Source organism: Polyodon spathula, unplaced genomic scaffold (genome assembly GCF_017654505.1).
Source record: "Polyodon spathula isolate WHYD16114869_AA unplaced genomic scaffold, ASM1765450v1 scaffolds_724, whole genome shotgun sequence".
NCBI classification, from domain to species: Eukaryota; Metazoa; Chordata; class Actinopteri; order Acipenseriformes; family Polyodontidae; genus Polyodon; species Polyodon spathula.
This window is the reverse complement of record NW_024472213.1, coordinates 1-17,547: the sequence shown is the minus strand read 5'-3', so window position 1 is coordinate 17,547 and position 17,547 is coordinate 1. Positions and strand designations below refer to the sequence as shown.

The 17,547-nt window shown below is 42.1% G+C and overlaps 1 protein-coding gene across 1 annotated transcript; it reads right to left on the bottom strand.

Moving 5' to 3' along the window:
* Positions 1-790: 790 nt before the first annotated feature.
* On the bottom strand, positions 791-15,137 carry LOC121308480 (NADPH--cytochrome P450 reductase-like). Its single transcript, XM_041240906.1, has 16 exons — positions 14,791-15,137; positions 12,070-12,118; positions 11,653-11,781; positions 11,359-11,372; positions 10,809-10,950; positions 10,498-10,622; positions 9,411-9,500; positions 9,040-9,138; positions 8,168-8,284; positions 7,537-7,655; positions 7,111-7,292; positions 6,255-6,404; positions 5,003-5,270; positions 3,422-3,567; positions 3,202-3,287; positions 791-2,543 (listed from the first exon to the last, which is right to left on the bottom strand). Exons 1-16 carry the CDS (start codon positions 14,838-14,840, stop codon positions 2,399-2,401), a joined length of 1,911 nt encoding a protein of 636 aa, XP_041096840.1. The 5' UTR covers positions 14,841-15,137; the 3' UTR covers positions 791-2,398.
* Between the last annotated feature and the right edge of the window lie 2,410 nt (positions 15,138-17,547).

Genomic DNA, 17,547 nt, shown 5'->3' with positions numbered 1-17,547 from the left:
AATTTTTGCATCAACAGCTTCACAAGCTGTTGTGAATCGGCTAAACTGCGTATAAAACCATGCCTTGTTTATCAATGTAGAATCTGAAAAAACAATCCTACGTTCCTCTAGTGGCAGCATATTGCACTTGTGTGTTTTAATATTTTTATCTTTTTTCAGATAAACCATTTACCATATTCCTTCGAATTTAAGAAGCACTTTTTAAACCATTTTTTTCCTCTCAAAAATAGCCTGCATCAGAATACAGTACAGTGATGCGTGTATTTAAAACCAGACAAAATTACAGTACAGTGATGCGTGTATTAAAAATCAGACAAAATTAGAAAACTGTACAGTGATGTGTGTATTAAAAATCACTAAGACATCACTGCCCGAGTATACAAGCAGCAACACGACTGACTGCCGAGAAACAACGAACCAAAACGTTACTCGAACCATCCATGACATACAGGCAACCATTTTCAATGAAGCATAATTACTTCCTGAGGAATTCAAAAAGAGAAGTTTTTACAATTTCAGCGTTTCTAACAAACAGGCACCAACTTGGACAGATCAGAAATGCTGATCAGACCCCTGTATTTGACAAGCAATAGCATATTTCACAAACTTGGAGAAAAACAGATGTGAGTAATGACTAGAAATGAGAAGCAACTCTTAACTGTAACGCTGTGTGTGATAGCAGACTGGAAATAAGAAGCAGCTCATAACTGTAATGCTCTGTGATAGCAGACAGCTGCAAACTGCCTCCATATGCGTAATTGAGGTTGTATCTTTGTAAATGCATATTTATTTGAGGTTTTATTTTTTCCTCAAATTGAGGGTGGGAGTCTTAAATTCGAGGGAGTCTTAAATTTGAAGGAATATGGCAATTATTCTGCACAGTACTCAGTTTTTGGTGCTTTAAGAGAAAGAGTTGCCGTCTCCCAAAGGCATCTATAAAATAAAACAAGACAGCAACCAGACTGCACTTTCCCCTCCCACCTGTCCTGAACCAATCCTGGAAATGCATCATATTAATTTATTTATTTATTTATTTATTTTTTGCAGTATATACTTGCTCGTTTAGCATTCATATACCTTTCAAGCAGCTTTCTTCTAGAGATTTCGCTGCAAACAGAATGCGTATCTATAAACTGCATATTAAAAAATCTTTTCCGTCTCCGATCTTTCATTGGACATGCATTACTGTACTTTAAAAAAAAAAAAAAAAAATTGCAAAATAAAGAAACAGTACTTATTTCTTTATCTTAGGTAAGCTAATATTTCATGACTTTGAATCACATAACAACCGACTTACACTGCTTAACATAAAAAGAGTACAAAAATGAATTGGTTATTTCTTTAAAAGTTCCAAAATGACTGACTTAGCATAGTCAGGTCAAACCTGTATCTACTTTAGGGATTGCGAAGCTCACAGCTTACCTTTAAAAGGGAGAGACCTTGTGCCACATTACAGACTCACCACGTTTATCACAGAACATGTTCTCTTAGCCGTCCTTCAGTAAAAGATATGAAATGCTCTATTACAAAGGCACCCAATCACGTTTCTTATCCTGAATGATCTCCTTGACTCAGACACTTCGATCACAGCATCGCTAGTGTTTATATGACATGCCTCCACCACTCCACAGTGATTGTAAGCGTAGAGAGACTGTCTCAGCCTCTCAGGTCCAAGTAGAGCACTCTTCATCTTATTGCAGATGTAGACTGTTGAGCAGCCTAAAGTCTAAGTAGCCCGACAAGATCCAGTACAAAAAAAGCTGTAAATGAACACAAGTCACGTGTCAATAGCTTTTCAGTTCATAGCAATAATACCCACCACAGCGGGGAACAGACCTGGTACCTGGTCTCTTCTAAACAGTCCTCACCCTTAACTGTACCTGCAGGTAAAGCCTTATACAGAATTGACCTGCAGGGAGTTTTCTTGCAGAGAACAAACGCCACGCCTGAAGCGATCAGTGCGATAAGGAGTTCAGGAGCTGTGGTTTGTGCAGCTTTGGAAATAGGGAATTTCCTGCCTCAGTGATACTTTTCCATTGTACCGGACAACTTGTTCTGTAATGTGGCCTCAGAAGTCACTGTAAAATGTAGTCCTGTTCATACTTCAGAACAGGATTCAATCAGTTTTGCTGTTTTATGACACTTGGCTTATTTACAACACTGCCAGTAATGTGAGCACATTTGTTGTTATATAGCGGTTACACGTCTCGACTACGGCAGTTAACAAAATTATCAGTAAGATTTCATTTCTGTAATAAAACAAAGGCAATCTAGGAATAGGAAAATTAAAACAAATCTTGCATTGATGTGTGCAGGACACCACCCTAACAAAAAGCAGCCTCTTTCCCACATTCCTTCCCCAGGTTTCATTTTTGAAAGATTACATTATTTCTCCCATTTAGCTCCAAACATCCAGCGAGTAACGTCCCTTGGTCATAAGCTTCTTGACATAGTCCACTGCCTGCGTGTGCGCCATGCTCCCCAACTCGCTCGCAATCTCATAAAACGTGTTCTGCACGTCTCTGGCCATGTTACGGGCATCCCTGAAAACAAAGAGGGGGGCAAAATTAAACTGTACGCAGTGTGCTCAGAGATTACAGGGAACGCTCAAACGCTTGCATTTGCGTGGGGTAGTGTGCGTGACATTACAATGTGTCAGCGAGCTGGTTGGTGTAAATGGCATTCGATATTATTTGAAACTAAAAGTTATTGCAATCACACCTCCAGGTAATGAACACAAAAATGGAAACACCAATGTAAAATCACTTAAACGCGGACCGTTTTTGACGAAACTGGCTGCTCGCGCCGCCAGGTTAAAATTTGCAGTCAATTGATCTGCAGTTGCTCGAGAAACATCAGCAAGTTTAGCTTTCTTGGGTCACTGAAGCTCCTGCCAAACACGCCCTAACAATCACCCTTCTTTCAAAGTCACTGAGGTCTCTTCTTGCAGCCATGCTAGCCATAATTATAGGCAAACAGGCCTGTCCAGCATTTTCATACATGACCCTAAGCATGCCGGGATGTTATTTGCTTAATTAACGCATGAGCCACACCTGTGTGGAAGCCTTTCAATATACTTGGTGTCCCTCATTTACCCAGGTGTTTCCATTTTTTTGTCCACTGCCTGTACATCTTCTCATCAACTTGATTTACAAGTTAGTCTAGCTTTGCACAAATCACAACTGTGAAAATGACACCTACCCACAAATGTAGATGTGTGCATTGTCAGTATGGATCAGTTTCCATAGATTCTCTTTATTTTTCTTGAGCAAATGCTGCACGTATACCTAGGGATTAAGAAAAGAAAGTAAAACTTCCTAAACACAAAGCACTTCAACTAACCTGACTAATTAACACTCCAGCACAGCACATGGGACACTCACACAGTCCTGCACTCACTGCACTCTGCACTCACACTCACCTTCTCAGCCTGATCTCTTGAAAAGGCTACGCTGAGCTGAGTGAGCACTCCATCCTTCTCAAACTGCTCCAGCTCCTCCTGGTACAGGAAGTCCTCGTTTCTGTGCCGGCATCCGTAATAAAGAACAGTTTCACCCACCTCCTTGCCTGCAACAAGTCCAAGCCTCGGGTTTACATCCGGCAAAGCCGAGGACTGAAACACAGGCCTTTTGTACACTGGTAGTTATGCCATATAAAGGTTACTGTACAAAGTGTTTCTGAATAACTGCATATGCAATGCAGAAACGGCATGACAAACTCTCAGCAGGCTAGATCAGAACCTGTACAGCTGTAAGAGGCAGTACCATCGAGTGAACAGGCATTGTGCACAGCTACTGCGTACTGACAGCAATTCAAAAGGAAATAATTCACTTGATCTAAAACACCCTGATGATCTAGCCAGCGTTATACAGAGTACCGACACAAATTATGGAAGCAAATGATTTACAAAAAAAGATTAGGGCTGGGGATTGTATGGCTCATTTTTCCCTCTGTCATGTCCCTTGCTTACCAAATACCTTGGTATCTCTAAATAGATGATCATCGTCTCTTTAAACTTGTGCAAAAGAATAAATAGTACACCAAAATGTTCTCCTTTTCTTGGTAAGCAGCAAAACTCAGGACAGGAAGTCTGTTGCCAGATAACTTCACTGGGACTAAATATCTTGGTATCCCTGAATAGAAAACCGTCTCATCTCTAAAAATGTGCAAAATAAAGCAGTTTCTCTTCATTTTACCCTCAAAAATAGGTTTCTGGCTAAGGATTGCCAAGGACAACTCTATCTTGAACATTGTACAAGTCTTGGCTGTCATCACTCAGAAAAAAAAAAAAAAGTTTTTGGGGTAAAATAAGAGAACAAATGTTCCACCCAGTCATTCAGCATGGTTAGTAAATGAATCATATTTAGGGTGCCACTGAACTTGGGAGATGAACTGCTTCTTAAAATCCTTAGCATATTTTTAAGGGAGAATGATCGATTCAGAAATGCCAAGACATTTAGTGAGCAAATAGCCGGACTGACAAACAGCAACAAACTCCCCATTGCCAGGTGTACCACTTTCCTAAAAAAGGATTACATTTCAAGGTACCACTCTGCTTGAAATGTCTTGCTCTAAAATTATTCTGCATATTTATAGAAGAGACGATTATCTATTCAAGAATACCAAGCAATTTAGCAAGGGTCTGAGCGAGGAAAAAATGGGCAATACAATTCCCATCCCTAGTCGTTCTGTAAATCATGTGTTGTTTTCCTAATTTGAATTAATAACGTGAAAGAGAACCTGACAACTAGAACTCTGCTCCTAACTGCAATAAAAACCCACACAGAATGACTGCAAAAATCATAATATGCTAAGGAGGACAATAAATTATGCAATCAAAAACTGGAACCGTGGACTGCAGTCCAACACGGCAACCATAACAGATTTTAGAGCTCCTAAATTATTGAATGCTTTACCTTCTTCTGCCAGGGAAGCTGGGACTCTTACTGTTTAAATCATGATTTTTTGGGGGGTGAAATGCATTGTTCATACGTGTGTTTACCTTGCTGCTTCAGCCAAGCTCTTTCTTGGATGAATCCCATGAAGGGAGCGACCCCAGTGCCAGGTCCGATCATGATGACTGGGGTGCTGGCTTTGAAGGGCAGGCGGAACTGCGATTTCCTCACATACAAGGGCACCGTGGGCTTGTGGCCATTGTCTGTAGGCACTTTGTTTTTTAACCAGTTAGTTGCAACACCCTTGTTGGTTCGGCCAGTCTTGGTCTCGTACTCCACCACAACGGCACAGATGTGCACAGAGTTGGAGTGGACCTGTTCAGAAGTACAATGCATATTTTTATTGCGGAAAAATAAGTAGCATTTTACCTTATTTTTGATTGAGTGTTCTGACACATCTGTGAAATGCAATCACTGGTAAGAGCACCAGCAAGATATGTAAACCCAACTACCTTAGTTTTATTTTTTTTCAATTTGGAATTGCCAATCATTTTTTCTTATTTTGTCATCAACTTGGAAAGCCCAATTACGTTTATTTCAACCCGGCTCACCGCTGCCACCCCCACGCCGACTCAGGAGACACAAAATCAGACACACGCGTCCGCCGACACGCGGGCCATCAGCCGCCTGCTTTTTTTTCACTCTGCAGGCCCGCCATGCAGCCACTTCAGACCTAGCTCCGGGCAACTTCCAGGCAAGTCTTCAGGGGTCGCTGGTGCGCTGTGAGCCAAGGACACCTTGGCCGACCTAAACCCTCCCCACCCCGGGCGGTGCTCATCCAATTCTGCGCCGCCCCCCTGGGAACTCCCATCCACAGTCGGCAGTGGAACAGCCTGGACTCGAACCAGCGACCTCCAGGCTACAGGGCGTATCCTGCTCTCCACATGGATAGCCTTTACCGGATTGTTTGTTGTTTTTATTTTAAAACACAATTTCCTGTCTTGTATTAACACGCACTTTCAGTGCAAAATGCTATAGCATTACTGAAAAAATACAGCAAGAACTGTTTTTGGAATACTGTTTTGTAAATTGCCAAATACTGTATTACAGTGCTTTGTTTAATACTTTGCAGGTTTTATTTGTACAGTATACACACAGTACTGTACTGTGGTGTTTGAGACACACTACTGTACCTGACGTTGCTCATTCATAATGCCCTAACGTTAATAAACCAACTACAAGGTAGTACAGTGACTCACTCCGAGGTGATATTTTCACATATATGATGGACCCTGGAATCGGCTCTATCGGTGTGCCAGGCTCTGCTGTCTGTGTTCTCTTTGTGGGTGCTGTTCTTACCTTGGAGGAGGAGGCGATGGAGTAGTAGCGAGCCTGCAGGCGGGGCAGCAGCTCACACAGGTGGTCGATGGGGGGGCGGAGCGAGGGCATGTCCTGCAGGATAGCCAGGATGTTCCTTTTGGCCTCCAGCACCCAGGTTTGATAATGAGACTGGGAAAGAAACACAGTACCTGTAAAAATGCTGATGGGTGGTCTAAGAACAGAACCCACAGCTAGAATAAGCAGAGTTGAGGTGAATTCCTGCTTTTCATTACCAGTTTCCAATTTTAAAAATCAATACCCAATTCCAATTCCCATTCACTTCCAATCCAACACATCATTGATCACAATTACAAATCAGCAGTATTCTGTTAAAATGAGCTTCTCACAGTGGCAACACATTATTTAAATTGAAGTCACTGTTAGACAATTAAAATGAAAGCAGTTGAACAATCACAACAAATACTACCGTCTCTAAAATATCAATTGCTTTAAAGGAACTGGGAATTGATTTTAAAAAGAACTGGAACTGAAGTACAGGAATTGACCCAACCCTGATGAGTGTGTAAAACTGATGTGTGTTTTGTATTCAAAAGGTTGTTCTTGAATTGTAATTAAATGCACAGTAAGTCTCACAAACACAACAAGGCATTGTTTTTTTATGTACAGATTACAATCAGCACCGTAAACAAAATCACAACTGGTTCAGATTAGCCTCTTCTAGTTTTGAATTGGTGTTTTGGAGTTATGTGGACGACATGTAAACATACTGAAACTATTTACTGGGGGGGAGGGGGGGGTTCACAAAGTTACTTTGAAAAGAATTTGAAAACACAAGGTGCCTGACGCGCCATGCTGTCTGCCCAAAGTGGCTTACCTTCCCTTCAGTGGCGGAAGATGCCATCTTGCGTAGGGTCTCCTGGTCTTTGGGATCGGTGGCATACTGGGAGAGCTCATACAGGACGTTGGTGCGTGGAGGGTTGGTGATATCCAGGTAGTGTGTCAGGGCTGTGCGGTACGAGGTAGGGCAAGGGAATGGGTGCTTCTTGTTGGACTCCTCTGTATCAATCAATAAATCAATACATAAATAAGAGGTTCCGAGCCGGACTCACAAAACATGAATTATAAAGTTTTATTAAATTGTTTTGGTTTGTTGCTTATATTCTAAACTGAAATGGATAAAACTATGCCTCTATTAGAATCGGGAAGAGAGCTGTACAAATTCAAGGTCAGTTTAATGAAATAATGGCAACATGCAGAACCCCGACCTCCAGACGTGCAGAGTATGTTCCCAATTACATACCATCAAGGTTGTTCAAGGAGATTACAGTGTCAAGGTCCACATCAAGAATTTCTCCAATTTTATTCACTAGAGTCGTATCATTTATAGGGTAAACTGCAACATGATCTCCAGAATCGTATCTGCAGGGGGACACAGATTAGAACAGAATTTACAGAACCAAGTCTCTGGGTTTTGTAAAACAACAAATAATGTCTTAAAAGCAATAAGCACAAGCATCAAGTATATGGCACATTTTGTTTAAGGTTTTGCATATGGTCAGTCATGTGGGGCTGGCAGGAACACTCTACCTGATCTTGGATGCAGAGCTATATCCAGCTCAAGAACACTCTACCTGATCTTGGATGCAGAGCTATATCCAGCTCAAGAACACTCTACCTGATCTTGGATACAGAGCTATATCCAGCTCAAGAACACTCTACCTGATCTTGGATGCAGAGATATCCAGCTCAAGAACACTCTACCTGATCTTGGATGCAGAGATACCCAGCTCAAGAACACTCTACCTGATCTTGGATGCAGAGATATCCAGCTCAAGAACACTCTACCTGATCTTGGATGCAGAGCTATATCCAGCTCAAGAACACTCTACCTGATCTTGGATGCAGAGCTATCCAGCTCAAGAACACTCTACCTGATCTTGGATGCAGAGATATCCAGCTCAAGGTGCATCAGGTGTCGGCTGCCTCCCTTATTCAGCTTCCGGTTTGTAGTAACCGTGGCCAGGAAAGGGTTTTTGGCATCAAAAGGCCTACAAGGTTAGCACAGGATACATACTGTAGTTATACACAAAAACTGTATAGGAAAATACAGAATTCAGTACTGCAGAGGCACATATTCACACAAGAAATAATCACCACCCCTTCTTCTTAACTAACTTCTTAACTATCTTCTTGTAACTTCTCTTGAGACGCTTTTGTTAGGTACTGTTTGGCAAACCCAAGGGTTAAAAGTGTTATGAATCACAGTATCTCAAAAGAATAATAAAGACAGCTTCAGCACATTTGAACAGCATCCCATTAAAAGGTTTGCTGGAAAAGCAGGTCTGTTGGCAGATTCCCAATGGGATATTTGCTTCCAGGTGCTAGTAAGCTTATGTAATGCGCAATCAAGGGGAGGGTGGGGGGGGGGGGGTTTGCTGTGGGAACGCAATTACTTTACAGGCATTTTTAAACAAAATAATCCCAATTAGCTTGCTGAATCCCTTAATAATAAGTGACAGACTAGGGTAATGTGGAAGGTGGTGGAGGAGTGGAGGCAGCACACAGAAGCACCTCAGCTTAATTTACTTGATCCAATTTCTCTGAAGCAACTTTGACCGTGAAAACCTTCCAAGTCGATCCAATTTCTTTAAAAGCAACTTTGAACATGCTCCAAAAATGTCACGTTTAGAAAATACAAACTGATGCGTTCGAACAGTACTGTATGTCTAGCATATAAAAAGTCACACACACACGCACACACACATATATATATATATAAATATAATTATACACACACACTCACATTTTCTGTGTCTCGAAGCTCTTCAGACGTCCCATCTCTCCCGTGTAAACTTTGTTCATGTTTATATCTGTATGGACCACCAGCTCATACTGGCGAATGCTGAAATACAAAAGAAACCTCAAATAAACAAGCCTGCCTCGTCAATGCTTCTAAATCAGCTGCAAGACAACATTTCCCAAAGGTGCAGAATGGCATTTGGATCAATTATGAATTACAACACTTTTTACCCAGCTCTGGTTGTATTGTACTGTGTGAACCTGTGTTCATTTGTGAAAGAGAAATCAAGATTTTGAGAACACACACTGCTGGACACTGCTGTTGACTCAATGGCTGCTATCTTGGTGTAATATTCAGTATCCAAGGGAACAAACCTGGATTCGTCTCCAGTTGCCTCAACCCCGAAGTGCTCACACACTGCTGGCCAGAACTGCTCTCTCCAAGAGACAAAGTCCTCTTCAAGACTGAGGGGAGGGGCAAAAGAAAGGGTTTGAATGCAGGGGTACAGGCAAAAACAAAGGGTTTGAATGCAGGGGTACGGGCAAAAACAGAGGGTTTAAATGCAAGGGTACAGGCAAAAACAATTGATAACAATTGTAACTCTGTTATTTGAGTGTCTCACTCAAACATGCATTATGCATTAATATGAAAGCTCCATCTGAAAGACAAGGGACAACAGTAGGAGCTTGGCAGGCAGGTAATTTCTTATCCAAGCCTGCAAAAATTACTGATGTTTCCCTATATATACTACATATAGAAATACACTCTACCCACCAAGAAGTATCGGGACAACAGGTCCTGCGGGTTGTATCCTTCGCATTTTGCCACCCACACACCTAAATAACTGTAGACTAGACGGTAGGTTTATTTATTTAAAATGTCCAATTATCATTCCCCCCCCCCCCCCCCCCCCCCCCCCCCCCCCCCCCCCACCCACACTGCAACAATGCCAATCGCTTTTCCCCTCACCGCAGTAACTCCCCACATGGCTCAGGAGACCCAAAGATTCAGTGGGTGTCCTCCGATCCCATGACTGAGCCAGCTTCCTTTTATACCCAGGAACTCGAGAGCGGATGTCAGCGAGCTACTGGCCTCTGGAAGACAAAGGTCAGCCCTGCAGGTGTCTGCTCTGAGCTCACTGGGCTCCTGGCCAGCAGGGTTCGCTGTAGAGCAATGAGGAGAAACAGTCCCTGCCGGTTTTACCTCCTTAACCCATGGGAGCGCCCGAGCCAATTCCGCACAGCCATGACTCGAGCCTGCTCTGTATGACTCGCTCTGCGCACCACGTGGCTGCGCTTCTACCAGGTGAGCCGGTAGAACTTGGGGACCCCTAGTTGTCAATCTTAATAACAAATAGCCCTGCCTGCGCTGGATTCCTGAACCAGGCGGTTCGAACTAAAAAGCTGCTGCTGATGTAATTAGTAAAAGGTCGCAGTTCCTGTGAAGCAGCCGGTCACTCACTTGCCATCGTCGTCGCCCATTCCCAGGTCGAAGATCCTCTCTGCTCCGAGCTGCTGCAGTCTCTTGTCTACATATTTTCCCATTGCGTTGTAGTGTTCATAAGTCTTATTCCCAAGCCCGAAAACCTAAAGCATTTTATATTTAAAAATTATTAAATTGTTTACAAATATTTAACTCCTGACTTTTTTTTTTCCCTTAAGTGTTAACATGACACTCAAGTGAAGTTCACTGGAATGAAGAACAGCATAAATCAGCACTGTGTAGTACACGCGGGTTGAAAGGGAGAAGAGTAAAGTCAGAATGCCACTCACTGTGAAATTGACGCCGGACAGATCATCGTCGGCTTCCTGAAGCCAGTCATAGAAATCCTGGGCATTGTCAGTGGGGTCTCCTTCCCCATAAGTAGCCATGCAGAACATGGCTATAGAGTTGTTAGCTAAAAGGTCCGCAGTCCTGTGGAAGGACACACGTGTGAAGCGATGTAGATCGCCGTCACCATTGCACGTGCTCCCAACTTTCCCTCTTCTCATTTCAGGGAGAAGCGTAACAGTCAGCGCAGTGTAGTGCTTCTCATTTCAGGGGTTGACAAGGGAGAAAGTTAATCAGCACTGATTTAACTTTAATCTATTCAGTCGCGTCAGCACGTGTGTACTTTCCATCTTTTAGCTTCATTTCAGTGGATCGCACGTCAAATCACAGGTACTCAATTGAACTTTCGGAGAAGAGTAAAACGTCAGCGCCAGTGTAGTAGCGTCACTTGAAAGGGAACAGACCACTTGTAGTGCAACACGGGGTTGAAAGGGAGATGTAAAGTCAGCGCAGTGTAGTTGCACGGGAAGTATTCAGGGAGTTGAAAGAGACCCAGTAAGTTCAGGCTACCCGATAGGATTGTGAGTTAGACGGTTTGCGGGCTTGGAACCAGTCATCTCAATCAGGGGCTCTTGTCAGTGGGCTACCCATAAGTTCGGTCGACATGACCCAGGTTTTAGTGTTGTCAATCGTAATTAGAGACGGTTATGGAGCAGATCTTTGGGGGGAACAGCTAACACAAAAGTTCCAGCATTAACCTCAACTGCCAGGACACTTGGCTTTCTTATTTAATCGTTTATTTATTTATTTATTTTTGTTCGGTTGCTTGACTCCAATCTTCATTACCATGTCGTACTCCTCTGGGTCTGCTACCATGCCCCTCATTCCGTATCGCTGAGCATCTTTGGAAAGACGGTTTGCAAACTCTTCCGCTGTTCCAGTTTGAGATCCATAAAACACCACTATGTTTTTACCCTACAAAAGAAAAACAGGCAAGTACTGATCAACATTACAATTCCCTTTTTATAATACAAATGCATGCTGTGAAATTCGAGCAGTCACCAAACAGACTACATATTTGAGTCTGCTTTGTATCCAGTGTGGTCTTTGCTTGGTAAATGTTTTGTGAATATGGCCCTAGATCCTGCGACCAGTTAGATGTGTGATGAATTCATGGCAGTTTTCCTGTTCAAGTGTAGTGAGAGACAGACATGATCAGTGGATAAAAGGTCCAAGATTTGAATGAGGACCCTGTACACTCACCGTTTTCTTCATCTTCTCGATAAAACTTGTTTCTCTTGGTGTGACGGCTCTAAAAGAAAAAAAACAAAACTGCATTCAGAACTGCCAGACTATTGCACCAGGACCAGTCACTAAACCTGCCAAACACTGACACTGGGCTTTATCAGTAGCACTTCCCAAAAGACTCTATACTGCAGAGTGGGACACTGGGCAATTGATTTACATGGCAAGACCAGACCAACAAAAAAAACGATTACCTCCAAAGAATCTGAAAGGCTGCAAATGCTGAAATGCATTATTAATAGCAATAGCCAGCAGAATGTGTTGTATAACGTTTGGACTGGATAATCTGAGAATCAACACATTTTTGGCTTTAACATATGACATAACAAAAATATACACAAATCTCAACTTTTTACACAAAAACAGAGTAAAGGTTTTAGTTTTTACTTCCCATTTCCCCAGCTGACATTGCACATGTGATCAGCTGAGCCACTGACTATTGTTGATCAAACCGATGAAGACAATCGCTGAGACTTCTTAAAGTTGTACTCATATATGGGAGTGTTTATATGTATGATTGTTGGAAACAAATCGAAACTTTTTCAAAGTTAGTCACACCCAGGAGGCCGAACATTAACCAAGCCAACAGTAAGTTGCTGTTTACGATTTGTGTAGCAGTAGACGTTGAATTTTCCTTTGAGTTGAGTGAAGATATTCTCTCCCGACATGGATTCTGCAGAACCCCCAACCCCAGCCACCTTCACAATACGTCCATTAATGCAATTTGTTATGCACCACACACACAATTGTTTTATTTGTAATGTTTCATGGCAACGGCAGAGGAAAAATTTTGGGGGGGTGTATATATTAGTAATGCATCATCTCTGCTAAGCGCAGTTTGAAAGAGCAATAAAAAAGCAACAGGCAGTCATGATTCAACCTCCTGCATTATTTATCAAAGGGGTCCCTGCATACATGTTGCACACACTGGGGTTTGTTCATTTGGATGTTTCTTTTCATAGTTTTTACTGCACAAATGCACCCTTTCCAACCCCCACTCCCTTTATATGCTAGTTTTGCATCGCTTACTTTTTGAAGCATAGAGAGCTATATATTTAAAACCATCTACTGCAAGATGGATTTAGCTGCATTTTTGTTTTTAAAAAGATAGAAAGGCACTCTCAACAGCAGTGCCCACTCCAAGAATCTACGTGAATCCACACATCAAATGACCTTTCAGGGAGTAGCACATTTATTCCACTGATGGGAAAGGGCTCCTGCAGCATGCAGTCCAGACTCCATTAGAAGTGAACTCAATATGGTATTGCATGAACGGATATGGAGTATCCTGTTTACACAACAAGCAAATGGAAAGTATGAGCTTAGAGTATGAAATTAACCCCATGAAACATGAAGCACCTTTTTTGAACTAACTAGTTTTAGGAGACGTTTCACAGCAACCCCCTCTCCCACCCCCAGTAGTGAAGAGTTCAGGCAACATAATCTACATTTTGATTTGATTCAACAGCGTAGCCCCAGCATCAGTCACAAGAGTTATAAAAGCAGGTAAAGTAGAATTAGGGGAAGGAAATAACCTGGCTTTGACTTAAAACGAAGAAACATTGCTCTGAGACGGCTGTTAAAGACAACTTGAACTGCAGGGGCCAGCGGCTGGCTTGACAGGGAATGAGTCCGAACGCAAGACAAATTTGAAAAAGCAGAATAACTGCATTACATTGCAAGCTACATTGCATTATGATTTTTAAGATTGATTCGCTTTCAAACTGCGGGCACTGTATCACTGAAGTATTCAGGATATGGGTCGCCACACAGAAGACATGCTGCTTTTGGTTAAACCCTGCAATGGCCAATAATTGTTTGTACAGAGAGAAGTTACTGTATAAAATGAACTAGACCGTTTATTTTACGAAACAATGCTGCAACACCTGAGCATTTTACAGGGTTTATTTACACCTTGTACAGAAATAGCAGACTGGAATAAAATGTTCTCCAGCACAGTGGTGGTGTGGCGGGGTGGGGTACTGCACGAGCGAAGAAGGGAAGTTAAAGAAGCAATAAGAGTAACCCCAGGTGTCTGTACATCACAGTGAGATCCATCCACAGCTTGTAAATCACCTAATCAGTGCTGTGATTTTTTTTTACATTCACAGACGTGGAATAGCTTGGAGTTTCAAACATCCGTCCAAAGTAAAGTTTCAATAAATCCAGGCTGGTGATTCTACAGGCCAGAGCGGGCGCACGACTCCCTCAATGTCGCGCACCAACAGGAATGCACATGGCAAATTTCATCACCATCGGAGAAGGGGTTCTCAAAACATTGCTAAAAAGTCATGCACAAGATCAACTACAACAGGGACAGCAACAGCTACTCCAAAACAAATGACGTGTGGATGCATTTCTTGTGCATTAATGTGTTTATATGGCTGGACACAATAAAGAAATGAATTGGTAGCTTTCGAAAATAAAAGCCAGCAGGACATTTGTAACTCAAGTCTTTTAAATTTAAACCAAAATAAGGATGGGGTCTTTGTTCACAAACAAAGTTCAAACAGATTTTATGCCTCTGTCTTTATGATTCATTTTCATTGAAAAAAAATTACTTTGATTATAACAGATCAAGCCAGAACACACACACACACACCCCGAATCAGCCCCCTACCTCTTTATCCTTCCCTGGAACTGGTACCCCCCCCCCCCCAAAAAAAAAGTAACACTGACCTGTTTGGCACTGGCAGTTCCTCCTTTGGTACAGAGTACACACATCCCATTTTAAATGGTGAAAACCTGAACAGATTTCCCCTGTGTCAGGTAGGAGCCACTTGATTGAAAAAACAAAACTGAACAACCTAGAACCTTATCATCCAGGCCTGTATAGTCTTCATGGTTGAAACAGAAATGAAGCTCTGCTGGCACAAACCAGTCCAAAAAATAAAAAAGGGTCGACAAAAATAAAGAAATAAAAGCAATAGATGTTGTTCTGCTAGAGTGGCAGCACGGCACACATTCTCTACCTCTGCTCTGTCAGGCAGGCTGGAAATGCATCAACACAATTCAGGAGCTGCAACATCTGGCAGCAGTGGTGGGAAAGAATTGAGAGCCTATAATGACATTTCCCATAAAACCTTGCAGTGCACTCGCTCACACACTCTCTCTCTCTCTCTCCCCCTCTCATTTTCCTTTCCATCTGCAGGGAATCAGGAAAATCCCTCCCCCACACTCCAGTTCCCCTGGCAACAGTTTATATCATAACCACTTTTTTTTTTTTTTTAAGGGAATCTGAATGAAGCTTATTTAGTGTAGAACAGAGGAGGGTATCACTATGGTAACCCAATCTATCATAAAAGGATTCTATTTGTGACAAGGATCCGTTCTATTCAACATCTCGCTGAAACAAATTAGAGATGGCTTCAGAGAGCAAATGAAAGGGCCGGCCCTGGCACACCGAGCTGCTCTTCAATACTGCGAGGGCTCAGCGTCTCTGCTCTGCTCTGCTCTTTCTTTTTCAAGGCAAGTGGATTCACTTTCCACTCTCAAGTTTAGTAATAAGATAAAATAATTGGAAAGCTGTGCACTATATTGTAATTCAAGAACAACTCATTTTTTAAAATTTTAAAAACTCAGTGCGAATGTGCCTAAGGCAAACTGGATACAATCCATTTCACGGAAGCCGTCCTTACGCAACCACAAATGATGCTACACAATGATCCTTTCCTGTATGCCAAGTGCTGCCCCCTTCCTGAACTTTTTAACAACTTTAAATTGAACGCCATTTCCCTTTCTTTCACTGAGATTGACTGGAATTTAGGTATGGACACAAATGAATAAGGGCAGTCTTCAGGCAACACTGATCTGTCTCCAATCCAGGAAGGTGAACACGATTAGAGTGGTTTCAATTCCTGTGCCACGAGACAGCCTGCTGGCTCAGCAGCAATACAAGAATAGTTTACAATGCTGGCAGGACTTTCCTTTGAGCAGACTTCATGCACAGCAGCCAACACTGATGGGATACAGTAAGTATCCCCAGATGCATGAGAACACATGCTGTATGCTGGTCCTAATGGGCTATTATATTATGTATAAGGCAATAGAAAATCTTGAGGGACTCAAGTTGCCACATTATGTTTGTCAATGTGTAGAGAAACCGAAAAGGCCACATGAAGTCAACACATATTAGACACAGACAGTGGGAAAACAAATGTGAGCAGTAATGACACAGAGAATCTCACTGCATCCCACCATGCAGGCCAGTTTCCTTTTCTTTTCCAATATTAAAAAGACCCACATGTTACGGAACTGTAGTAACAGGTCTACCCCACCAACTCAGCAGAATAAGATTTATTTTCTTGTACAGATCTATGCTGCTAATGTGTTAGTTATTTATTGACCCTCTTGCACTAAGTAAAACAGACCTCAGTAAACGTTTCTTTTAACAGGGAGGGGTGTAGACTACAGTGAATTTACCAGTAGCACAATGCAGCTCAAACTTAAACAAAGAGCCTGGTGTCTGGCCCACAGCTACACCCAGACAGCCATACAGAGGCTTATTCCTGGTCCTGAAAAACAAAAAAAACAGGCCCTCTCAACTACCCCAGCCCATAACAAGGCAAGCAGACAGAGCTGGCATTTTACAACAAAATACCTGGAGGCCAAATTATCGGGTTACAAGGAAAACAAACCAAAACGTGTCGATTCAGAGAGGTTGCTTTTACAGGATTGCTGGGCCATGTCTTTCTACATCTTAAACGGCAAACTTCCACTGCCGTCACACACACACACACACACTAACTCTTTCTATCTCCTCCTCCAGAATTCACTAAACTAGTTGTCCCTGCCCATAACCAGCGAAGTGAAACAGTGTTCCCAACTATTCCCCCAGATACAACCTCTTCACTTTTCTTTGTTCCTTGGGATCCCCAAGGGAGCAACAGCGGTTTTAAAAAATGTAACTTTAGGTTAACTTTTAGAATAATACACAATCCAGTCATAGTTTGTGGTCTACTTAAAACTGCCCTTAGACAAAAACAATTCATTTTTTGGTTATATTTTGGCAAGTACAAAAGCAGTGAGGAAATCTGTAGAACCAGAGGCTATTGTAGAAACCATCAGACCTGTACTATACCTTTAAAAATCACAATGAATCCAACAAAAAGTATAATATCTTTATAAAAAAAAAAAGAATACCGGTCTATTAAAATAATTTGCAACATGCCAATTTTATTTTGAACAAAAATAATTTAAAGTAAGTTAGGCTTTATTTTGCTTTCAGGTCCTTTTTTGCATGCAGAGTGAAGCAGTCACAGTGTGCTTTTTGAAATTCAGATCATTCCATATGAATGGGTTAAGCTGTTTGTTTCTGTTTAGCAATGTACAACTGACACAATATGTTGCACTGAATGTTTTAGTGGGGCAAAGATCACCAAGCTTTTTCCAACACAATGAGGCCTCTGGCTCACGTTGATCTGCAGTTGAAAAGTT